The sequence below is a fragment of the Onychostoma macrolepis genome, chromosome 25 (assembly GCF_012432095.1).
Source record: "Onychostoma macrolepis isolate SWU-2019 chromosome 25, ASM1243209v1, whole genome shotgun sequence".
In the NCBI taxonomy this organism is placed as follows: domain Eukaryota; kingdom Metazoa; phylum Chordata; class Actinopteri; order Cypriniformes; family Cyprinidae; genus Onychostoma; species Onychostoma macrolepis.
Window position 1 is genome coordinate 23,254,122 of NC_081179.1, and position 25,596 is coordinate 23,279,717.

Below are 25,596 nucleotides of genomic sequence, written 5' to 3' on the forward strand. Positions count from 1 at the left end.
ACTGATAACATGCTTGAGCAGAAACACACTTGGCTTGGCTGAGGAATTCAGTTTGGACAGTTGAATGTAAATTGTGGTTCCTTGGGTGCCAACAAGACAAAAATAAATACCTGCATTCAAAAGCTGCTCATACTATCATAGTTATAGCAGTGTTTTATATATATATATATATATAATAGTTTAGCTGATCTGAGGACCAAATGATAATAAAAAAAATAATACTCTCTCAACATTTTGGTTTTGCTTTCATCAGGTTTGAAAGGGCTTTAAGCTACATGACTTGCTCAATGAGTATATTACTGGAACCTTCAGAATCTCAAAACAAAAGCAACCCAAAAATTAATATTATCTCATCATTTATACCATCCCAAAATTTGTGCCTTACTTTCTTCAGCAGAACACAATTTTTTTTATCCATCTCTGTGAACTCATATAATGCAGGCAACAAAATGTTGAATCTCCAAAAAGTGCAAATACCCATCATAACTGTAATCCATATGACCCATGATAATCCATGAACAACCATAGAGCACCAACATTCTGGTGCCTGCTTACTAGTGTTGGACGATAAGCTCCATAGCCATTTGCCTGTGAGATTGCTGATAAACGATATTATCAAGCTAATTTTTTTAATTATTTACTTAGTTAAATTCATAGCCAGAGAGTGAACCCACTCCAGGGTAAGGCTAAAAGTAGGGATGCACGACATATCGGCCAATAAATGTTAATTTACAATTAGCTAGATATAGATTAAGAGTTGTTGTTTTATATGTACAGATGCTCTCTGCTGCGTTTAATATTTATTATAAAAAAAGTATGACTTGTAATAAAAGTACAACTTTGATTAATATTTATGTTGTTAAACTAACATTCTGTCCTGTAAATGCATTGTCTGCTGGTTTATTTAACTACTTTTCAGCACACCTCATTAAGTATGCCACTTAATACTTTAACACTTTGAATGTTAAAGTGCAAATTAACACCTGACCACTCTTGTAAGTTTGCAGCTGTTACAATAAAAAATAAAAAAAATATCACAGAAGGGTAAAAACATGCCAGGCAAACAATGGCAGTGTTTCCCATACATTGATTTATTTGTGGCGGCCCGCCACAATATCAAAACTGACCGCCACAAATAGATTTTTTTCTAAATGCTTTGACTTCGTTGAATAAACAAGCACTGCACGTTTCAAAATCGAAACCCGGTGCGGGTGTTTTTATTTCACTGTATTTCTTAAAGGTCCCATGGCATGAAAATTTCACTTTATGAGGTTTTTTAACATTAATATGAGTTCCCCCCTAGCCTGCCTATGGTCCCTCAGTGGCTAGAAATGGCGATTCTCCATCCAGATCAGATTATGCGTGTCTACAAGCCATTGCGATACATTCACTGTCAACATTAGCGCATGGTACCGTGGGCGCAAGCTGGTTAAGGCCACACACCCACCTTGCCCCGCCTCTCTCCTCCTCGTTAGCATTTAAAGCTACAGACACAGAAATGGCACGTCCTAAGAAAAGCTCATTGTGGGACTGGCTCGTAGTGGCTGAAATTCTGCACAAAGGCTGAATTTCGGGAAAGAGACTTCAGATACAGTATTAGGGACCACTTACGCCTATATAAAAGCATCCAAAAAGCAGCATGTCATGGGACCTTTAAGCTAATAGAGCGTTAATACAGCGCTTCAGTGATCATCTTTAGCTCAGCGCATGCAGCTCAAAAAACAGCGCACAACATTAATAACTATATGATTGGGACTACCATATATATTCAAACCCGATTCCAGAAAAGTTGGGACACTGTACAAATTGTGAATAAAAACAGAATGCAATGACGTGGAAGTTTCAAATTTCAATATTTTATTCAGAATACAACATAGATGACATATCAAATGTTTAAACTGAGAAAATGTATCATTTTAAGGGAAAAATAAGTTGATTTTAAATTTCATGACATCAACACATCTCAAAAAAGTTGGGACAAGGCCATGTTTACCACTGTATGGCATCCCCTCTTCTTTTTATAACAGTCTGCAAACGTCTGGGGACTGAGGAGACAAGTTGCTCAAGTTTAGGAATAGGAATGTGGTCCCATTCTTGTCTAATACAGGCTTCTAGTTGCTCAACTGTCTTCTTTGTTGTATCTTCCTCTTTATGATGCGCCAAATGTTTTCTATGGGTGAAAGATCTGGACTGCAGGCTGGCCATTTCAGTACCCGGATCCTTCTTCTACGCAGCCATGATGTTGTAATTGATGCAGTATGTGGTCTGGCATTGTCATGTTGGAAAATGCAAGGTCTTCCCTGAAAGAGACGACGTCTGGATGGGAGCATATGTTGTTCTAGAACTTGGATATTCCTTTCAGCATTGATGGTGCCTTTCCAGATGTGTAAGCTGCCCGTGCCACACGCACTCATGCAACCCCATACCATCAGAGATGCAGGCTTCTGAACTGAGCGCTGATAACAACTTGGGTTGTCCTTGTCCTCTTTAGTCCGGATGACATGGCGTCCCAGTTTTCCAAAAAGAACTTCAAATTTTGATTCGTCTGACCACAGAACAGTTTTCCACTTTACCACAGTCCATTTTAAATGAGCCTTGGCCCAGAGAAAACGCCTGCGCTTCTGGATCATGTTTAGATATGGCTTCATTTTTGACTTATAGAGTTTTAGCCGGTAACGGCGAATGGCACGGTGGATTGTGTTCACCGACAATGTTTTCTGGAAGTATTCCTGAGCCCATGTTGTGGTTCCCATTACAGTAGCATTCCTGTATGTGATGCAGTGCCGTCTAAGGGCCCGAAGATCACGGGCATCCAGTATGGTTTTCCAGCCTTGACCCTTACTCACAGAAATTGTTCCAGATTCTCTGAATCTTTGGATGATATTATGCACCGTAGATGATGATAACTTCAAACTCTTTGCAATTTTTCTCTGAGAAACTCCTTTCTGATATTGCTCCACTATTTTTCGCCGCAGCATTGGGGGAATTGGTGATCCTCTTCCCATCTTGACTTCTGAGAGACACTGCCACTCTGAGAGGCTCTTTTTATACCCAATCATGTTGCCAATTGACCTAATAAGTTACAAATTGGTCCTCCAGCTGTTCCTTATATGTACATTTAACTTTTCCGGCCTCTTATTGCTACCTGTCCCAACTTTTTTGGAATGTGTAACTCTCATGAAATCCAAAATGAGCCAATATTTGGCATGACATTTCAAAATGTCTCACTTTCAACATTTGATATGTTATCTATATTCTATTGTGAATAAAATATAAGTTTATGAGATTTGTAAATTATTGCATTCCTTTTTTATTCACAATTTGTACAGTGTCCCAACTTTTTTGGAATCGGGTTTGTAATATTATACTGAGAACATAATACGTTGTGAATTCTTTGGTTTAATTTGTCACGTGTTGCGGGAAGAGCGCATCCACAACAGAAGTTACACATTCTGGTTAGCACGTAACTTAGTTCGAGTTCACGTGCATTTGCGTCTTTTTGTACATACAAGTTGTAATATTATGTTTAGTTTATGTTGTATAGCTGATTAATATCATATATGATGCATTTCCTTGAGTTAAATAAGCTGCCAGCAAAGCGCTTCAGTTTACAGTGTTCATTCATCTCTTCAGTTTCAGCGCACGCAGCTCAAACAGCAATGCACAACATTAATAACAATGATTGAGACTATCATGTATATTGATTATTCTATCTATTCTATCTTGACTATCTTTGATTATTCAGCTTTTGCAATTATTTAAAATATTAAGTTATACATATTCTAACATAAAGGTCACTTCAGATTTAGAAAAGCATATTTTGTAATTACAATTAATTGGTAACACTTTACAATAAGGTTTAGTTAACAGATGATACCTTATTGTAAACTGTTACCAATTCATTATACGAATAGATGTATTTGGCACACAAAATGAGATGACAGACAGAGACCTCTCTCACCATTTAATTAGCTACATGAAAAAGTAACTGAATGACACATCATTCTGCTGAACATCTCCTTTTGTAAGTCATATAGATAAGAAACAAAATAAGGGTAAGTGATATGACACTTTGGATAAACTATTTTATTCACAGCATAGTGTCTTAAAATACCTTATAGGGTTATGATAACCAAAACAGTCCTGAGCTAGATCAAACTATCGCTTTAATGAGATTACTTTTTTTCCCCGCTAATAAAAAGATTTTATCATTAGCTAGCTCCACATTGGAGAGCTGCCTTATAACAGAAAATCAAGATGTAATTCTAACTGAATGCGACACTAACTCTGGTTTTTCATGTTTAAAGCTGCTTGAATTAAGGCCATCTATTGCATAAAGTACTATATAAATAAACACGGTGTGATCGGACTTTACTGGAGTAACGTTACGTTACTGAAAAGCAGAACTCATGCAAACATCCACATCGTTGTAATCAGATGCATTTTTAACTGCTGCTTTCACACTGCTGTCAGTTTTTGTTGTGTTTATTTCGTTACTGAGAGGAAAGCACGCAATATATATTTACATATTCATCCAAACGCTGCTCAGGTTTGGATGCATTTGCTCTGAAGCGCTGTGCGTGTCTTCTCTTTAATTGCATCCAGGAGAACTAAACTACAGTCTTGCGCTACAGCGTCACACTGGTCAAACCGCAGTATTGCAGGCTCTTACATTAGGTCATATGAGATCAAACGACTAATCGACAACAAAAATATGTGTCGAAATTTTTTTTTTGTCAACGTTGTCGATAATGTCGACTAATCGTTGCAGCCCTAGAACACTATTATAATAAAACATTGTGAATTATTTGGCTTAATTTGTTGTGTTTCGGCGTGTTGTTGCGGGAAAAGCCAAGAGCATCTTATTAGCTTATAACTTAGTTCAAGATCACTTGCGCATTTGCGTCTTTTTGTGCATATATAAGTCACAAATTTGTGCATCTTATATTAAGGCAAGTAAAATTTGGTGATTTGAGTACAATTCTCTCATACTGACCACTGGAAGTTCAACATGGCACCTCATGGCAAAGAACTCTCTGAGGATTTGAGAATTAGAATTGTTGCTCTCCACAAAGATGGCCGAGGCTATAAGAAGCATCGCTTTAGAGGTTGCAGAAGCGGAAGGTCAACTTTTCAACCATGTCCTGTGGTCTGATGAGACTAAGATAGATGAGGCTGATCTGATGAGGCTCAGATGGTGTCCAGCATGTGTGGCGATGCCGTGGTGAGGAGTACCAAGAAAATTGTGTCTTGCCTACAGTCAAGCATGGTGGTGGTAGCTTCATGGTCTGGGGCTGCACGAGTGCTGCTGGTACTGAGGAGCTGAGGTTCATTGAGGGAAACATGGAGTCCAACATGTACTGTGACATTCTGAAGCAGAAGATGATGCCCTCCCTTCAGAAACTGGGCCGAATGGCAGTTTTCCAACATGACAACAACCCCAAACACACCACCAAGATGACAACTGCCTTGCTGATGAAGCTAAAGATGAAGGTGATGGAGTGGCCAAGTATGTCTCCAGACCTGAACCCTATGAAGCACATGTGGGGCATTCACCATGTGTCTAACATCCAACAGCTCCGTGATGCCATTATAGAGGAGAGGAAGAGGATGCCAGCAACAACCTGCGCAGCTCTGGTGAACTCCAAGCCCAGGAGGATTAAGGCAGATAACAGTGATGCCCCTACAAAATATTGACACTTTGGACACAGTTTTGACATGTTCACTTAGGTTGTACTCATTTTTGCTGCCAGTTATTTAGACAATAATGGCTATATGCTGAGTTATATTTAGAAGACAAGCTATACAAGCTGCACATTGACTACTCTAAAATATATCCAAGTTTCATTTGCGTAGTATTGTCCCTTGAGAAGATATACTAAAATTGTTGCTGAAATGTGAGGGGTGTACTCAGTTTTGTGAGATACTGCATATAGACTAGGGCTGTTGGAAAAAAATTAAAATTTGAAATATTTGTCAAATTTGAAATAAAAATACACATTCGAATGCAAAAATTTTAGGGGTGCGTTAAGGAGGCTGCCTTAACAGTGGCGCACAAGATGCGAAGACGTTGTAAGTGTCGTTGCATTATAATGCTTTTGTTAGCCTATCCAGTTGAACCCACTAGATGTGGCGCTGCTGCGTTGTTCATTAAAAATATTGCAGAAAAAGAGAATATCAGTGCGGAGATGTCAAAACTGAAACCAAGCCGTTCACACAGAACGCATATTTTGCGCATTTTCTAGAGGGACATCCATAACCGTTGCACTCACGTCTTGAACAAAAGAGCTGCATGTTTAGAAAGTCATGTAAAATTAATGTAAGTTCAACTTTGAAAAAACAAATCTCGAGACTTTATGGCAGGGTTTTTCCCCATCCCATTGCATCTCATGTTTTTAAATTTTAAAAAAAACTGTGTGATTGACTTTCGGCTCTTTGTATTAAACTATGCATACGTATGATGCTATTTTGTTTGCAGTTAAGCAACTTAATAATTGGTTTATAAACATTATTTTAAACATTATGCTCTTTTTTTCACAGATAGTCATGTTACTTTATTGCTTTGAATAAAAATGCATTAGTAATATTTTGCTCGATGCACCCTCTTGTGGCCTCAGAAGAGAAACCAAAAGCTTTTTTTTTCCCACCCTATCTGAAATTAAGCATTTTAAATTCGACTCGAATTCAAATTTTGATAATATTTAAGTACAAAATTCAAATTTAGTTTTTCAGCCATTTTGACAGCCCTAATATAGACCCTAGAAGGGCGATTCTCAAACTACCGATATTTTGCCCCAAGAAGCAAAGCATGGCACCTTACATCAGCTTATTCCGTAAAGACTGAACTTCTCATGAATGTTATGTCTATTCTGCAAGCTGCTAATTATGGCTGTATGAATTGCTTTCCATTTCACTCTCAGAATAGTTGTGGTCTGTATCAGCATCCTGTTCTTATCAGCTTCACCGTTTAATCACTCATTGCTGCTTCACACAACATCTTGAGAAGCTACACTCATCTGACATGCATCTGATAATAATCATTCACCAGAAACTGAACTGACTGGTTTATAATGCATATCTCTGTGCAGTTCTCTAGTGGAATACTCTAGAAATTGCTGAACCGTTATTGTGCCACGTCATGGGATCATTTCTGAGCCATTTAAAGATCTCATTAGATCCACCAGGACCATCAAACAGCTTCAGCTCTCATTTTAATTAGGCCGGTGCCACAGAGGATAATGTATGTGCGAGCAGAGCCCATCCCATGAGACACTGCTCCACATATCTGAACGTCAGCCTGCAGATCTTTGATCATGACACAGGAGATTCAGCAGTGCTGCAGAACAACACTTGTTGCACCATGATACTTGATGTATAAATATTTGATGTGGCATGACAGATCACTGTAGCCACCTCAGTTCAAGCGGCACATGAACTGATCATCTTCCTCTTCACTACTACACTGAACAAAATTATAAACGCAACACTTTTGTTTTTGCCCCCTTTTTTCATGAGCTGAACTCAAAGATATAAGACTTTTTCTATGTACACAAAAGGCCTATTTCTCTCAAATATTGTTCACAAATCTGTCTAAATCTGTGTTAGTGAGCACTTCTCCTTTGCTGAGATACTCCATCCACCTCACAGGTGTGGCATATCAAGATGCTGATTAGACAGCATGATTATTGCACAGGTATACTTATTATTGTTTTGAATATTGAACTTTTTGGAAGGTGTGTGTCCCGTTACATCTGGTGTAATACCAACACAGGATTTCATAAAAAGAACATCATACCAACAGTCAAACATGGTGGTGGTAGTGGGATGGTCTGGGGCTGCTTTGCAGCTTCAGGACCTGGACGACTTGCCATAATTGATGGAACCATGAATTCTGCTCTCTATCAGAAAATCCTGAAGGAGAATGTCCGGCCATCAGTTTGTGACCTCAAGCTCAAGCGCACTAGGGTTATGCAGCAGGACAATGATCCCAAACACACCAGCAAGTCCACCTCTGAATGGCTCAAGAAAAACAAAATTAAGGTTTTGGAGTGGCCAAGTCAAAGTCCAGACTTAAATCCGACTGAGATGCTGTGGCATGACCTTAAACAGTCCTTTCATGCTCGAAAACCCTCCAATGTGGCTGAATTAAAACAATTCTGCAAAGAGTGGGCCAAAATTCCTCTACAGCGATGTGAAAGACTCATTGCTAGTTATCCCAAATGCTTGATTGCAGTTGTTGCTGCAAAGGGTGGCACAACCAGTTATTAGATTTAGGGGGCAATTACTTTTTCACGTAGGGCCAGGCAGATTTGGACAGCTTTATTTCAAAAGTGCATTTTGTATTTACTTGGGTTACATTAGACATTAGAATTAGACACTTTGATAATATGTCAGTGATAACAGTAAAGAGAAAAGAATGATGCAACCGCATGTGATTAGCCGCTCACATGTGACGCACTCATATCGCTAGGCGCCATTCACACAGAATGCGCTTTTGTGTTGACAAAGATGCGAAGCGGGCAGTGCAATAGGAAAAAAAATGCAAGAAGATGGGAGTTGAATTTCTCTTAACTTTTTAGACTGCGGTTTCATGAATGAGACACGAGTACAACAGACAAACGGGTCCATGTTTACATAGAAAAAACAATGGAAAAGCATCGCAATTAAATAAAAAAACCTGTAAAGAACTACTAGTGTATGTCTAATATTTCATGTTTGCATCATGGTGACACACTGAAAAAAATAAGAAATAAAATTTACTTAAAAATTATGCGTGCAAAAACTTGCAAAATAAAAAGTAAAATTTAAATACAGAAATAAGTAAAATCTACTTAACTAAGTAATTATTTTAAGTTTACCCTACAATACTCAAGTACATTTCACTCAGTGACGGTTTGTAAACTTCACTCAAAAAACATAGCACTGAAAAAAAAAAGAAATGCCTGTAAAACGTGGTTAAGCCACAAGCACGTATGTAAGCAAGTAGACTTTTAAGGTAATATGTTGACTCAATATAGTTATTAACTGAATGAACACAGAGACCTCAATACTTGGCACATGATACACAACGACGGTGACAATCAGGGAATAGTGTTCGAGTATGAACTGGTCATTTTGAGTAAAAAATAAACTCCAGATGTCACAAAACAGCAAGTTACTTAACCTAACAACAAAATCAACCACAAAACAGTGTAAACACATCTCGAAAACAGCAAAAAAAAAAAAAAATTACCTTATTAATTATTCATGCCCAAGTGCATGATGGGAACAATGCGATCATGATGTTGATATTTACTTAATATTTGTAAAAATAAACAATTCCAAGTAAAATATACTTATAAGTTCAAACTTTAAATTCTACAAGCTTAAATTAAGTACTAATATTGAATTTACTACTATTTAAATTCTTGACTGAACTAAATTATTTAATGTAGAAATTACATTTGTTTTTCTGTAGTATTTACTTCACAAAATAATTTTTATCAGTGCAGGTTGAAAGCTGCTGTTCATTGTTTTCACAGAACATTTATTGTTAATAGTCTACTGGTGTTATACCTTCAGAAGTCAGAAAGAGCTTTATTACTAAGTATGTTTACACACATAAGGAATTTGACTTGGTGACAGGAGCTTCCAGTGCAGAAGAAAGTATGGACATAGTGCAAACTAGTGCAGCAGACATAGGAATTACACAGCAGAGATTGAGTATAACACTAATACAGAAAACAGAAAATTAAATAATGCACTAGAATATACAGAAGTAGAAATATAGAGAAATGTAACCGTTTAAATTAATGTACAGATATGTTTACAAGTACACAGTTTATAAATGTGCAATGTGTCATTTTGAATTTGAACTACATTGACTTAAGAATTTTTGGATGCATTTTCATTGTAGCCTATTACGTATTTCTGAACATATAACATGTATAAGACAAGTTTGAACAGGGTGTAGTTGTAGTTCATGCATCTTTTCTGCAAAGATATTTAACAAGTGATTTGTTTAACATTTACATCATGTTGACAACGTGTGGTGCACTTGGAATATAATTTTCTTTAACTAGAGGCCTAAAAAAGAAAGTTATTTTAATCATGTTGTAGTTACATTTTTAAGTTGACTGATTTTTTTTTTTTTTTTTTTTTTTTTAAATCAAGATAAAAAAAAATTGCCAAATCGCCCAGGCATATCTTTGTGTAATATTAAAATTTGTTTGATGATCTGAATCATTCAAGTGTGACAAATATGCAAAAAAATGTTTAGAAATTTAAGAAAGAAAGAAAAAAAGAAAGGTGGGCGGTATTTATAGGTCTATCATAATGCGTGCGGTAGAGGGTTAAGAAAGAAGGAAAAAAAGAAAGGTGGGCGGTATTTGACTTTGTTAACTGGGAATTGATTAGATCATAGAAAGTGGGCCTTGCAAACAGTGTTGCCAGATTGGGCGGGTTTGAATTTGATTATGCGGGTAAAAATTGGTTTGGGGGGTGGACAAAATTTGGGCTGGTTTGGGGTCAGTTTGGCGGTTTTCAAACATATAAATTGTATAGGCTGATTGCTTAACAAACAGGCCCAAGTGTACATACAGTATACTGCATCCAAACAGTCATCACGACTGCAAAGACGACTGGTGCTGATGTTGACGTCGCGGCCGCACTTTTAGCTAATCACTAGGGATCAGCAGACAGGCGTGATGATTCGTGAGTGACTGTATAACTGTATAAGTGATCATGTATTACTGTATAAGTGATCATAATGCCTAAATATAAATTACATGGTAAAGAGTGGGGAGTGTTTCAACTCTCAAAACGTGAATTACACCTGTTGAGGGAGACATGACATGAAGGCTCTAATATCACTGTAACGCCGAAATCAGAGCAGTTAAATTATTTGATCAAAATCTATTTATAGCCTATCCACAGGATCCTGTCTTTTATCTTTGAAACGGTCCAGATTGAAAGTTGCTGGACTTGTTAGTTTTGACTGTGCAAAGTTCTGTAATGTTCTACAGTATGGACTTCACGAAAGACTTCCTCTAGCTCTGTGTGAAATTATAGAGCGACATGAACTTTTGTCGGATTATCATACATGCATCAATGAATGATAGTTTTGACTGTCATGGTGTGTGTATAAACGAGTGTGGAAAACTTAATTACGTTGCTTTTTCCGATGACTTATATTGGGCACATTTTTGCTTTTAAATTCTGACTGTTCACATGATTGAAAATGATGCATGTGTTTTTTCGAGGGTATCGGTTAATTTCTTGATTGCCGTTTTGACAGTGTCTGCTTGCATATTTTAATTGGTAATCCTCTTTAATGTGTTTGCCCCGATTTGATCCATGGAAAATTTATCCCCATGAAAAACATTATATGAATATATTTTGTCATCATTATTGTGTTTTAAGGAGTTAAAAACGGCTCTTATCAACCTTGCTTGACATATTCTATCAGGTTATTTTGACAGTTAAAGTTTTGGGCGGTTTTTTGTTGGAGTGGGCGGGGTTTTGTGGGCTTTTGGGCCAGAAATCTTCCACCCAATCTGGCTACACTGGTTGCAAACTAAACTGGCTTGCTAGCCAAGAAAGTACAGCAATAAAGTACGTCTCTCCCTCCATCTCTGTATCCCATTCCCACATTCACTTCTGACGTTTGGAGAAACATTAATGAACATCTGCAAAATCGTATTATTATCAGAAAAGACCTAGATTTATGCACGATCAATCTTATATACAAACTTCAGCTGCGATTTTCAAATGTTAATGTAACTCATAAACCCCAATTATATTTAAAAAGTGCAAATGTCAAATGAACTTCTGTTTACTATATGAAAACTGACTAAACTCAACAAAACAATAACTAAAGTACATTATAAAAGCTATTCAGTCTCGCTTTATAGTGCCAGACTAAAAGTGTGCCAATATCAATGATAAAAACGCTGTTCAGTTTAAGTGAGAAGTTTAGTTTAAGGCCTGAAGAATCCCCGCGGCTCGAGTGATCGGCTTACCCTCCAGCGTCACCTCCTTCCCGGCCTTCTTCAGCGCCTGCACCGCCGCGTCGTGCGTGGCATCGCGGAGGTCGCTGCCGTTGACGGACAGGATCGCGTCGCCGACCCGCAGGGCTCGACTCTGATCCGCCGCTAAACCGGGGAAGATCTTCGATATGAGGATGGGCATACGGTTCTCCCGTCCCCCTTTAATACTGATCCCCAGTCCGCCGGACTCCTGCTTGACTATCCGAACCCTCCGAACCCCATCCGGGTCACAATAACCACTGGACTCCGAGTCGGACCCGTTGACCCGTTGACTGTCGTATTGCCCGCGGCTCTGAAAAACATCTCGGTTCTGTTCGTCGCCATTGGAAACGCCGTTTCTTAACTGAGAGTTTCCCGCGGGCCCGCTGGGTTCGCCCTCCGCCGTCAGGGTGAGCGTGTCCCGCGTGAGCTCCGCGGTGACCCGGACCCAGCGGTCGCTCAGCAGCAGGTCCAGATGACCCTGTTTTTCCGCGCGGGTCCACACGGCCATGATCAAACTTTAACTCATCGTAAAGTTTAAACTCGCTCGACACACCCACTCACACGCGCATTTCCCCAGAGGAAGGAACAGGAACAGACTTTACGTCTGTTAAAAAAGTTAAAACATCGGTGTATTTCTGCAGCGGCTTGAATCTGTGATCACTGCACGATAAAAACTATAAATTTAAAAACATCCTCCTTAGATCGGACGGCGGAGAAGATAACCATGAGATTTGTATGTACTTAATTATTCATGAGATGGGCGGGGCTTAAAACTACTTTCTTCCCTCCCACAAAAAGCCAACAAGCCACTCTAGATTGTGCAGTGATTTCACTAAAGTTAACGAAGGCGAAAACATTGCCGCTTTACCCTGGTAAAATCACTGTAACGGCCTTATTAACGGACTTTATTTGTTTTGTGCATTTTACTTTTGCTGGGAAGATTTTTTTTTTTTTTTAATTCCCCGCCTCTCTCATTGATAATTAATTAGATACAAATCTAATCTCTTTTGTAAAACGACACCACGCTGAATGATAAAACACTAGTGTTCAAAAAAAACGAAAACAGATAGATAGATAGATAGATAGATAGATAGATAGATAGATAGATAGATAGATAGATAGATAGATAGATAGATAGATAGATCTAATTACATATTTAAGTAGAAAAAAATAATAATTATTCTCCCTCTCTACACTTAAGGCAAAAACCAATCATGATTACTATCCATTTTTATCTGTAATTAAGCTTTATTGCATTAAAGTCAAATGTTTGGTAAATCAATTTAACATATATGTGTCAGCTGTAAATAATATTGACTCACAGTAAACAATGTTGACTCTTCTCATTTGCTCTAAAGTGTTACTCATGCTCTAAATGGGTCACCTCAGCTTTTAAATACAGCCCATGTCCAGAGTTTTACCTCATTTAGGCGAAAGCTTTTCATCACTTGTGTTTGTGTGCAGGTTAGCATACGAATTAAGTAAACTTCATCATAAAAGTATTTCATTTTCTTTATACAAAATATATGTTTTAAATATAAGTTTCTTTGTTTTTGTTTTGTTTTTTTTTGTTGTTTTTTTTGTTTTGCTGTAAAAGGTTTCCCAAAGATGTTCTTGGCAGGTATATTTAATATATATAAAAAAAAAAAAAAACATAATTTATGATAATCACATGTGGCCCTTGTGTGGAAACATCACATACTGGAGAGAGCAGTCATTTTGTGGCATTAGTTTTATTGCATATTTGCAGACCTTACAAAATAAGAGTGAGTTAAACATGTGTATCAGAAGGACACTTCATTAGTCTACCCAGAATAAGATACTATTATCTGCTTCATTCTGACCTTCACTTTCACAAACCAGCCTGACTCAGTCCCAAGGAAATTACATCACCCTCTGGTGCTAAATAGAGCTAAATCCCAAAGCATAAAAATACATTTGCTATTAGATATGAGAAATATGCATTTACAGATGTACTGTATAAGGATGTCTCCTAAGCATGGACAGTCCTGGCTCAGTTATATAGCATTCTACTCAAGCTAAAATCAAAGAAAAGATGCAAAAGGATTGTCTTTCGTCATTAGCCTTCAAGCATTGCGTCCCTTATGTGGTGGTTAGATGTACATAGTGCAGGAGGGGTGATGTTCACATGTGATCCACATCTCTATCCTCTAACACTGGCAAACATTTCAGTGGGAAACCGCTGCCTGCCAGCTGGAAGCTTGTAGAGTTTGTGTAGAGTTTGTGTAGAGGATGTGTGAGGTGGAGCTGATACATTCATTTACTCATCCTACAGAAAGCGTGTGGTTGTGATGTGGGATGTGCATGTGTCGAGGTCGTCCTTTTATTGCGTTTGGGTGTGTTGTTGATGAAGTCCAAGCTCCTGCGGCTGGAGGAAATGACATCGGCCACAAACTTTGTGCAGTCAGAGCACACGTCTCTCAGGTTGCAGCCTGCGGCGTACAGATGAGGAAACTCTTCCTCCACAGAGTGTCTAGAGAGAGAGCACAACGACCTGCAGACAAACAGACAGACTTTTAGCATTTTCTAAAATCGTTTTAACTTTTGTATAATGCCAGCACTCCAGTTGACTGTTGTATATGTGAGGGATAATGCACGCATGGCTAGCTGTGCATTAAACGATTTTAATGCATGACGTGGAGGCCAAGAACCACCCGACGCAAAGCGGAGCCATGCATTATCCCACTTATACCTTGGTAATTTGCCAGCATTTACAAGTTAACCTTTGTGTGATAATGTTATATTAATAATGTTAATTTTAAATGTTAATGCCAACTGCATAAATTTTAGCACAGGTGTGTATTTTTATTGGAATTTTCCAATCACCCTCATTTCCTTTAATAAATATATTGTACACTAGGTACAAAAAATAGTTCCTCTCAGGACCTACAAAAATGTCCTCATTGAAACCCATTAAAACTGCAATTTTTAATCCCAGGGCCATTTAACTATAAAATGATGCATTCTTTGTTAATAGGCTTTCATTCTGTTGGCAAGGCTTCAAAATTAAAAATTTTAAAAATAATAATAATTTACCAGATGGTGCCATTTTCTCAGGTTTGGCCTAAAAAGCAAATACTCACATTTTTCCTGTTTTCTGCTTTTGCTGTATTATGGACCCAGTTGGATAAATTATGCAGCTGTAATTGTGTGGGTGTGTTGGTATGGATGTCAGAGTGTGGTTTGTATGTGTGTCATAAAAAAATGTGTGTTTGTGTGTGTGCACCTGTAATGTTTGAGAGAGAGACATTATACTGTACTGCGAATCACAAATCCCAGCGCTGTGTTTGCCAGCGGAGCTTTGCTGGAATCTAATGGGAAAAGTTTGGTACTGCACCCAAACAAAATCTTACTAAAAGCTCATTTTTGGAGATATCAACCTCAAATTTGTAACACAACTTGTTTAGATTAATGGCTTTGATTCTCTAGCAATTTTTGTGTTCAACATGTTTTATAAAATATATATATTTTATATAAAAAATTGCTCATAAATCATTTTCATAAACTTAACGTAATTACAAGTGTGTGTGTGTGTGTGTGTGCACAGTATAATCAACTGCAATCTCCGACTCTCTCCCTTTCTTTCTCTGTCTCTGTGTGTGTGTGTGTTTGTGTGCATCAATTAAAGCAGCGCATTAATATAGAACAGAGAATAAACTGACTTGGAACTACCTGTGCATTAAAGAGTTTTAATGCATTCCTGCCAGCCAATCAGAATCGAGTATTCGGCAGACCATGGTATAATGCACTTTATACAATACAGATCGCTTCAAATGTTATTAAACAGGAAAATAACTGTGCTGCAAAATTCCTGAGCTATGAAATTAATTCCATTTCAACTGTGCAGCTCTACAGACAACAGTGGCTCTATTCAGCTCAATTTAGTTCAGTGTTGATTTAATTTAGTTCAATAACTGTGTGAATGTCACAAAGTTTATCAGTTATGAAACAAACTCCGTGCTACTGTAAAGCCTCTCTATAAAGCAAAGTTCATCAAAACAAGAAACGAGATCAATTTGACTACAATGTACATTATTCAATCGTCATGTAAATACATATGTCACCTTTGAGCTACAGTCTGTGTAAATAAGCATAATGTCAGATGCAGCTTCTGTTTTTTTGTTGATGTTGGAAAAATGTTATTGGTACTTCAAAGTTGTGACTTTGTTACTAATGTAATTTCAAAGCACATTTCTGGCCAGCACAGACGGTGTGGAATGTGGCTGTAGACACACAGCATATATTTACTCACTTATAGACTTCACTCTTGTGACTCTTCGCACTGCTGTGAAATCCCACAGTGTACACGGGAATGTGTGCCATCTTTTTGTATGGAATTTTCATCTGTTAAAGGGACAAAATAAATCACTTGTGGAGTTTTGCTTCTACTGTTGAAACGGCAGAGTGTAATAAAAATTCATTTAGAAAAAGAAGCCCTATAGCATTGGTCCTCAAATGGTAGGAGAGCAGATGGGTAATAATAGAACAGAATGCAGCCAACCATATAATCAATGCAAAGTTAGCAAAATAAATAAACTTATTAACTTTTGGAGGAGAAAGTTTTTCCCGTATCATTTGATACTGACGTCTGAGGCTGAGTCTAATCCAACTCTATTGTACATCTGTTACTTGCTAGTAGCAAAATGCAGATGCCAACATGGAAAAGTTGTGTGACAAGTCATGATATGAGAATGAGTTACTCACTGACAATTTGAATGTTATTTGTTCTGTTTTTACAGCTGGATTAATTGATCAGTGTTTTTGTAATTTAAAACGGTTGTTAAATGTTTTGGAGATGAAGTATTCCTAGTTTGAACTCTTAATCTTCACTGTTCAGCGATTTACACCATAGTAAAAAAGTTATATATTTAAAATACATTTATTTCATACTAAGTATAGTTTAAATCTATTAAAATATATATATATATACTGACATATTGCTTGAGACTGATATAAAAATTGTGATTAAACTTTATTTGGAGTACTACTTGTGCACATTGCACATTTCTTAATATTAAGCCAAAAATGTGTTTTAATGCCACTATTATGTGATCTTTGAATAATATCGGTCTTTAAATGCAAGATATTTAAGTGCACCTAAAGTTTACCATATAATAGTTCCACTTAAGCACAATCAAATATACTTCAGTATATCTTTAGTTGGACTTCAGCACTACTTCCTCACAATTAAAGTGCATTAAGCACAAAATTAGTTGTTCCAATTTAGCAGACTTTCCCCCGGTTTCACAAACAAGCCTGCAGGCCTAATCCCAGACTAAAATGTAAGTCTGAGCTGTTTCAACTGAAATAAACTTGCACTAACTGATCTTAAAATATGGCAGTGCCTTTGTTTTGTCTCAAGATGCACACCAGTATTGTGTAATAATAATGTCCTAATTGAACTATTGCCTAATCCTGGTTTAACCTAAGCCCTGTCTGTGAAACCAGGCCTTTAAGTATACCAGTTTAGTATACCAAAAGTACAATTGCACTGTTTCTGGAGTTTGTGTCTTTCTCACTGTAGTTCACCAGAAAAGACAATATCATGCTATCAATTTAGCATATTAATGAACCTATGTTCATGGTCATAAACTAACGTAAATGTTGATTTTAAGAACAAGAACCAAGGATCAACTTGTAGCCATAAACTCATTTATAGTGAGAACTACCTCATAATATGTGCACTGTAAAACCCAACAGTTAGGGTAACTCAAATCGATTGAGTAAACCGATTGCCTTAAAAACCTGACAAGTTAGGTTAACTCAAACCGTTTGATGAAACTTATTGTCTTAAAACATTTAAGTTTTTTAAATCTAACAATTATGAGTGCACTGAACTTATTTCAGTTGAGTTCACTAAAATAAGATATACATTGCAGTTAAGTAATTAAGTGATTAATTAAGTGCTGATTGAGCATTAGTGATGAACACCTGCTGTTAACAAACAGAATCACTGACAGAAAGAGAAACACAAGAACTACAACTGACTTTAGACACATGCTTAGATGAAATCAACTGAAATAAAATACATTAAATCTCAAGATCTGATTAAACAACCCCACAAACAGCATCACCAGCTCCACTTATTAATAACCAGACTGACTTTATTTCTGTCAGACATCTACAGAAGATCTTATTGAGAATTAACTAAGGTTTAGATGTTGATTTATTGTTTCATTTGAAGTAACCATGTTAGAGATCAGTGTCTGCTTTAGTTGGGCTCTTGACCCTTGACTTCTGTGTTGGTTGTTTTGTTATCTCTTTTTCTCTGGCTGTTGTAACCATCAGGGCCGGATTATCCATAGACGGGATTGGGCGAGTGCCCTGGGGCACCAGCCAATAGGGGGGCACCAAGTGATTACAATAATGACAAGCCTTTAAAATATTTTTTTTCATGTTTTGTATATATTATTTTGCTGGAAGATATACAGATGCATAGAAAATGAACAGTTAATGATACAATATACAGAGAGAATATCAAATATATGCACGCATATAAAGAATTGTGATTAGGTCAGGTCACAGTGTATTTGCCCCCTCCCCCCAGTCAGAGTCGAGCATATTTATTTACAAATGGATAGGCAGCATCGACTTGGCGGTTGTGCGAAACGTGAATTTAAAAAAAAAAAGAGAGAAAATATCATGACACATAGCCAGGGCTATACAGTACGACTGAAAAGTAGCTACTGTGTGCGATGATCAAAAAATATTTAGGAGCACCTGTGCGACTAACCCGATCAACATTTCTATTTGTTATTCTATTTGTGTTATTATTATTCAAATATTCTATTTGTGTTTGCGCTGAGAGGAGCTTCAAAGATTTCTGCTTGCGTGTTTGTGCAGCGGTGAGTAATGTATCGCAGACATGATTCCTTGAATGCAATGTTAATCAGAGTCCACTCACTGCTCAAAATACTTTTGTTCATTGCTGAGTTATGCAAGCTCACAAATCCTCTCGTTATAACAAACAAAGTGTAGACGGTGTAAATAAGAGATTCGTTGTGCAGTGTAGAGAGCTTCATTGATTATAATGGAGTTTCGTGAGATTGCGATGAACTGAAGTGAGTAACAGCTTTTAAAGATTATTAAAAGAGTTTGTAAATGTGATATTAAATTAACACAACAGCTCAATAAACAATAAGTTATATAAAGTGATGTACATTGTATGACTTTTAACAATATTGCCTGATTTTGCTCTATTTAGTCAAGGAACATAGTTTCTAACAGTCACAGCCGAGCCGCTGCTCATCATTCAAACACAGCAGTGTTTAATTTATGAATGAACCTGCGTTTTTAAATGAGTCTAGTGAGTCAGTGATTCAATTACCCACTCATAAAGACAGTCACTTGCTTCGTTCCTGAATGACTCAGCTGTTCAAAGGAATCAGTTGAATGAATGATTCAGTGAAAAAAATCAGTGACTTGCCGCCATCTACTGGCAGTTTTATTTTTATGTTTAAAGTGTCCTTTCAGTTATTTAAATCATTTCAATCAAACAATAGTTCTATATTCAAAATTTTATATTTAAAACATTAATCTCACAACATTGTTATGAATTTAAAACATCCATGCCACCTCTGAACCTCTGTAAATGTCTGTAAATTTACCTACATGCCACTTTTGTGTTCTTCTGTGCCAACTTTGTAGTGGAAACTAATTTTGTTAATATGATTTCTTTTGATCAGTAACTTATTCTTCTTATTCTACCTGTTCTTATTCTATTTTTATTTTTTTTATTAGAAATTTTGGAAAAATATACATTTTTAAATTTGACAATGACATAGCCTACCTTTAATAAAATTAAGGGGAAAAAATGGCATTACAAAAAGTGCCCCTGTAAATCACTTTAAGGAGTCAAATATTGCCTTGTAATGGGAAGGCTATTTTTTGTTATTGATCAGAGGGAGCTCCTGAATTTTTTTGGGGGGGGGGCACTTCAAATGTGGTCACCCTAGGGCACTACACTGTGTTAATCCGGGCCTGGTAACCATGTGTTCTTCGAACATATTTGTTGCAACTCAAAAGCCCAGAGGAAGTGATCAGTAGTTGGTTGTTATATGTTTATAATGACAATCATCTATTAGTGAGCTGATCTCATAGAGATTGAACATAGACTCATTGTGTGTCTAATCTCTGATTGAATGAACATATTGATTCCAGTAAAAGTGATTCTAAAAGCCACTGGTTCTGTGACAGTCAGTTAATATAAAGGACTTTCCAAACCGTTTGTCCACAAAAAGTTTTCATCTATGGCAATGAGACTCACACAGACATCAAGAATCAGCTTGTGAACCTCAACAATGGTGACCATTAAAAAAAATAAATAAATAAAAATCATGCAGCAATGCATGCTGGGAGCCATGGATGCGTTTTGTACTATGCTAGCACCCAGCATGCATTGCAAAATTATTATTATATTTTTTTAATGGTCACCATTGTTGAGGTTCATAAGCTGATTCTTGATGTCTGTGTGAGTCTAATTGCTTCTGTAACTTAAAACCTTTTGTGGACAAACTGTTTAGAAAGTCCTTTATATTAACTGACTGTTACAGAACCAGTGGCTTTTACAATCACTTTTACTGGAATCAATACATTCATTTAACCAGAGATTAGACACACAATGAGTTGTGTTTATTCTCAATGAGATCAGCTCACTAATAGATGATTGTCATTATAAATATATAACAACCAACTACTGATCACTTCCTCTGGGCTTTTGAGTTGTAACAAATATGATCGAAAAACACATGGTCACAACAGCCAGAGAAAAAGAGGAGAAAAAAAACTACTAACACAGAAGTCAAGGGTCAAGAGCCCAACTAAAGCAGACACTGATCTCTAACATGGTTACTTCAAATGAAAATAAATCAACATCTAAACCTTAGTTAATTCTCAATAAGATCTTCTGTAGATGTCTGACAGAAATAAAGTCAGTCTGGTTATTAATAAGTGGAGCTGGTGATGCTGTTTGTGGGGTTGTTTAATCAGATCTTGAGATTTAAAGTATTTTATTTCAGTTGATTTCATCTAAGCATGTGTCTAAAGTCAGTAGTACTTGTGTTTCTCTTTCTGTCAGTGATTCTGTTTGTTAACAGCAGGTGTTCATCACTAATGCTCAATCAGCACTTAATTAATCACTTAATTACTTAACTGCAATGTATATCTTATTTTAGTGAACTCAACTGAAATAAGTTCAGAGTACTCATCACTATTAGTTTTAAAAAACTTAAATGTTTTAAGGCAATCAGTTTCCTCAAACTTTTGAGTTACCCTAACTTGTTGGGTTTTACAGTGTGGCTGGGCGAGGTTGTAAAGTAATATCTTTATGAAACTATAAACATTGAAACATATTGTCAGTGTTCTATAGTGTGAAAAACATACTACTAGCGACTACTACTAAGTGATGCATGTGTTTAAATGAAATACACATTCAGTAGCCTACCTTTGCACTACAAGAGCTACAGACAGACCTAAAAGAGAGAGAAAAAAACCTCTTTAACTGTGATGATCAGAAGAGCGAATCGAACAATATGAATATTCCATATTGCAGGAAATATTTATGAAAATGAAACCGAGACCTTTTACACAGGAGGCACGTGGATGGCCATGAAAACAGTGGAAACTTCACCCGACAACAGCAGCATATCTACAAAACAAAGATGAACAAAACAAAGATGAACACTGTTTTCTTTGGCTTGTTGGACTGATCATGTGATCCATACAGATATTCACACCTTGCCTTTCTTCAGATTGTTATAAAGCTCTTTGTTCTGCATGTATTTCTCCATCTCAGCCTTAACGAGTATCCGCCGAACATTAATGACTTCATCCACTGTTAAGGCCAGACTGTCCACTGGATGACTGAACTCCTCCTGTGTGTGAGGAAGACAAAGAAGACCACTCAGATCCTTGTTTACAATAATGTAGGCCTCTTATGGTCACTACAGGGGAAGTTTTGTTAAACGCTTCCTGTTCATTTTAAAGAGGTCATCGGATGCCCATTTCCCACAAGTTGATATAATTCTTTAGGGTCTTAATGAAAAGTTTATAACATACTTTGGTTCAAATTTCTCAATGGTAGTGTAAAACAACACCTTTTTACCCTGTCAAAAACAGCTCTGTTCAAAGCAAGCCGTTATATTGCATTTCCCTTTAAATGCTAATGAGCTCTGCTGGCCCCGCCCCTCTCTTCTGTGGGTTGACCAGCAGTTCTCTGAGAGACTGTAAACTTTAGCCGCATTCATCATGAAACTTGCTAACTAGCTCATTATTCGGAAAGGTGATTTGCAAAATTCATTAAAAAAACTTATGCTCACTTCTTCTGGAGGTGAAGCTGGATCACGAATGATTCGCGTGTACATACATGCATTTAGGTAGACATAAACAAAGGTAATCCACTGTGTCTTCAGCGGCTCAGATGTCGGGAGTAAATGATGACTGCTATGTTCATTATTACATCCAACAACAAAACACCTCAGTCTCTTAAGAGACATTCTTGTCTACATCTGCTCCGACGTCGAAACAATGGTGCACTGATGACAGCTCACTCAGAGCGGGTCTGTGATAAAACACTAGTGTCAATGAACAATCGTGGGAGGGGCCTGGGTCTGCGTGACGTCACACAGACAAGAATCTGAGAACGGCTTGATTTTAGAAAGGGGTCATGATTTATCAATATTTAAAAAAAACACTGGGTGGATCTTTATCATTATAGGTTGGATGTGTACAGACTGCCAACACACATTTCAGTTCAAACAGCATGTAAAAGTGAATTTTACATCCGATGACCTCTTTAAGAAATGAAGGAAACTGTTGTCTATAGTAATCGACAGCATGTCACAGATGCTGCCCACTATACAAAATGCCATCACCACTGACCATCCACTGATGTCTGGAGAGTCTGTCAGATGCAGCACCATCACAGCGTTTGTCAGTGGAGCTCAGGGAGTGACATGCGGACGAGGGCATCCTGTCAAACACCGGAAACGAGGCTGGACACAAAGACAACAGTGGAGAAGAGAGAAAGACCGTCAGCCATCTCAGTTTAATCATTCAGAAAGACTGGGTTGATCTCTCTCCCTTTTATTTATTTTGACCAGTTTAAGAGTTAAAACTGAATTTTCTGGCAACACTTTACAATGTGTCATTTGTTAACATTAGTTATTGTATTAACTAACATGAACAAACAATGAACAATACATTTATTACAGTATTTATTCATTATTGTTAACGTTAGTTTAAAAAAAATACAGTCGTTCATTGTTAGTTCATGTTAGTTCACAGTTCATTAACTAATGTAATAATGCATTAGTGAATGCTTAAATTAACATTAAGATTGATAAATGCTGTAGAAGTATTTTTCAATCTTAGTTCATGTTAACTAATGCAATTAATTAATGTTAACTAATGAACCTTACTGTAAAGTGTTACCAATTTTCTTTATTTTAACATAGGGCCAGATTTACTAAACTTTACTTTACTAAGATTTGACTTACTTTACTCAGATTTGCTGTTTAGTAAAACCATTCTACTGACAATACACACATTAAAGAACGCAGAGGCCAGATAATTTCCATGATGACCAACGCAATCCATCAAGAGCAGAGCAAATGAGCATCTGTTTTAAGACTTGTTTGTTTGGGTGTTAAATTAAGGCACAAATACCAATTACAGATTTTTTCAACTGCTTACACACAAAATCTTTACTTGTCACTCAATTTCTGAAAGCTGTCACTCAAACAGCAGAAGCACACACCGAATCTGCAAAACCATACACTAATCCTCGGCCTTTGACTCACAAAAAAACACTTTTTTCAAAACACAACATACAATTCTCTATGTACCACACAAAAATCTAACAGGAATTAATATTATGGCAAAGGTGTTTGCAAATGTTTGCTTTTGAGATGAGTTTGTGCTTCATTTTGCAAGAGATGTGAGTCATTTTGCATTTTGTGTGTGCAATTCTTGGATTTGTGTGTAAAGTTTTGAAAAAAAAGAGGCAAAGTTTTGAGAATGTATGTAAGCAGTCGAAAAATATATATAATTGACGAGCGCAAACCTAAGTAAATTGTGTTGCATGATTCATTTAAAGCAGGGTCACCAAACTTGATCCTGAAGGGCCGGTGTCCTGCAGAGTTTAGCTCCAACTTGCCTCAACACACCTGCCTGCAAGTTTCATGTGTGTTTAATTAGGGTTGGAGCTAAACTCCGCAGGACACCAGGACCGAGTCTGGTGACCCCTGATTTAAAGCATTAGACTCAAACTCAATTCCTGGAGGGCCACAGCTCTGCACAGTTTAGCTCCAACCCTAATCAAACACACCTGATCCAGATGATCAAGGTCTTCAGGATCACTAGAAACGTCCAAACAGGTGTGATTTGGAGCTGGTTGGAGCTAAACTCTGCAGAGCTGTGGCCCTCCAGGAACTGAGTTTGAGGCCACTGATTTAAATACAAATGCATATGCAAAAAAGGTCAGACACAAAAATGACTGTGTCCACATCTTTTCAGCACAAATTTTCCACAGTGTGCCTTTGGTAAATGCTGACAGTAGTTTTTAAAGCCAAAAGACAGTTTGCGCAGATACACGCTGTTAGTAAATCTGGCCATTAACCTTAAAACTACTTAAAACTACTTTCTGGCCAGGCTTTCTTAAGCCACTTTTATTTCCATAGCACTTTTTACAGTACAGATAACAGCAGAATCAGTTATGGAAACTAAATTATGAATTTCGGATTCTGCTTTAAAGCAGCTCTAAAAGTCAATAGTCATTATTTAGATCAAGTCAGTTGAGTGTTGGTTTAGTTCAGATCAATAACAGTGTGAAGTTCATCAATCTGCTATAACCAATCCAGGTACCCTAGTAACCGCATAGCAACACCTTAGGAACCTCCTTGAGTGCATTAGCAACCACATAGCAACACCCTAGCAACCACCCCGGTACCCTAGCAACTGCATAGCAACACCCTAGCAACCATCCAGAATACCTTAACAATATTTCTAAGCCATATGAACTAATTTAAGCTTCCATTCTGTTTAATATTTCTAATATTGCTTATCTATCTATCTGACAGACAGACTGTATTGCCTTCAAAACATTCCTTTAAACTTCAAACTATTTCAGACTGAAAACTTTTAAAAACTTTTCAAACTTTTTGGTCAGGCTTTCTCAAGCCAACTTAAAGTTTGTCTTGACAAAGTTTTCTTAATGTAGTTGGAGTTTGTAATACTCTGTGTAAGCACAGAGACTGTGCCAGATCTAAGGAGTAACTGGCTAAACGTTACCTCACTGTGAAAATAATATCTCACATGCTTTTAAGCTACCAGTAAATATGTCTTTAAGCTTTGCAGCTACCAGTTCATTTTAGCAAATCAGTTTGTTCATTTCAATTAACTGGTTCAAAAACAGAACTGCTTTCCTTTCATCACACAACAGTGTTCACAAAAGCTTTACTTGAAATACATATTTAGTTAAATACTGCTTGTTTCATTAATGTGTTTTCAGTTTATTGTTTTTAAGTGTTATTAGTTGCATTTAGTGTAAATGTATGTGTTCAAGCTTGAT

The 25,596-nt window shown here is 37.1% G+C and overlaps 2 protein-coding genes across 3 annotated transcripts in view; both read right to left on the reverse strand.

Annotated features, from left to right (window-relative positions):
* sntb2 (syntrophin, beta 2) overlaps positions 1 to 12,736 on the reverse strand; it is a 31,824-nt gene extending 19,088 nt beyond the window's left edge. Inside the window, exon 1 of the mRNA XM_058766384.1 lies at positions 12,000 to 12,736. Within this exon, the coding sequence (XP_058622367.1) occupies positions 12,000 to 12,516 (517 nt within the window). The 5' untranslated portion in view covers positions 12,517 to 12,736. The remainder of the gene's footprint in view (positions 1 to 11,999) is intronic.
* Positions 12,737 to 13,722: 986 nt separating this feature from the next.
* The window catches only part of spire2 (spire-type actin nucleation factor 2), a 28,866-nt gene continuing 16,992 nt past the window's right edge, over positions 13,723 to 25,596 (reverse strand). The window contains exons 10-15 of one of the 2 annotated variants that reach the window (XM_058766383.1): positions 22,908 to 23,020; positions 21,764 to 21,901; positions 21,608 to 21,675; positions 21,472 to 21,499; positions 16,282 to 16,373; positions 13,723 to 14,523 (exon numbers count right to left, since the gene is read on the reverse strand). In XM_058766383.1, the coding sequence (XP_058622366.1) occupies positions 14,286 to 14,523; positions 16,282 to 16,373; positions 21,472 to 21,499; positions 21,608 to 21,675; positions 21,764 to 21,901; positions 22,908 to 23,020 (677 nt within the window). In that variant the 3' untranslated portion in view covers positions 13,723 to 14,285. Of the gene's footprint in view, positions 14,524 to 16,281; positions 16,374 to 21,471; positions 21,500 to 21,607; positions 21,676 to 21,761; positions 21,902 to 22,907; positions 23,021 to 25,596 lie in introns of those variants that run through there. The other variant, XR_009269232.1, reaches the window with a different exon arrangement.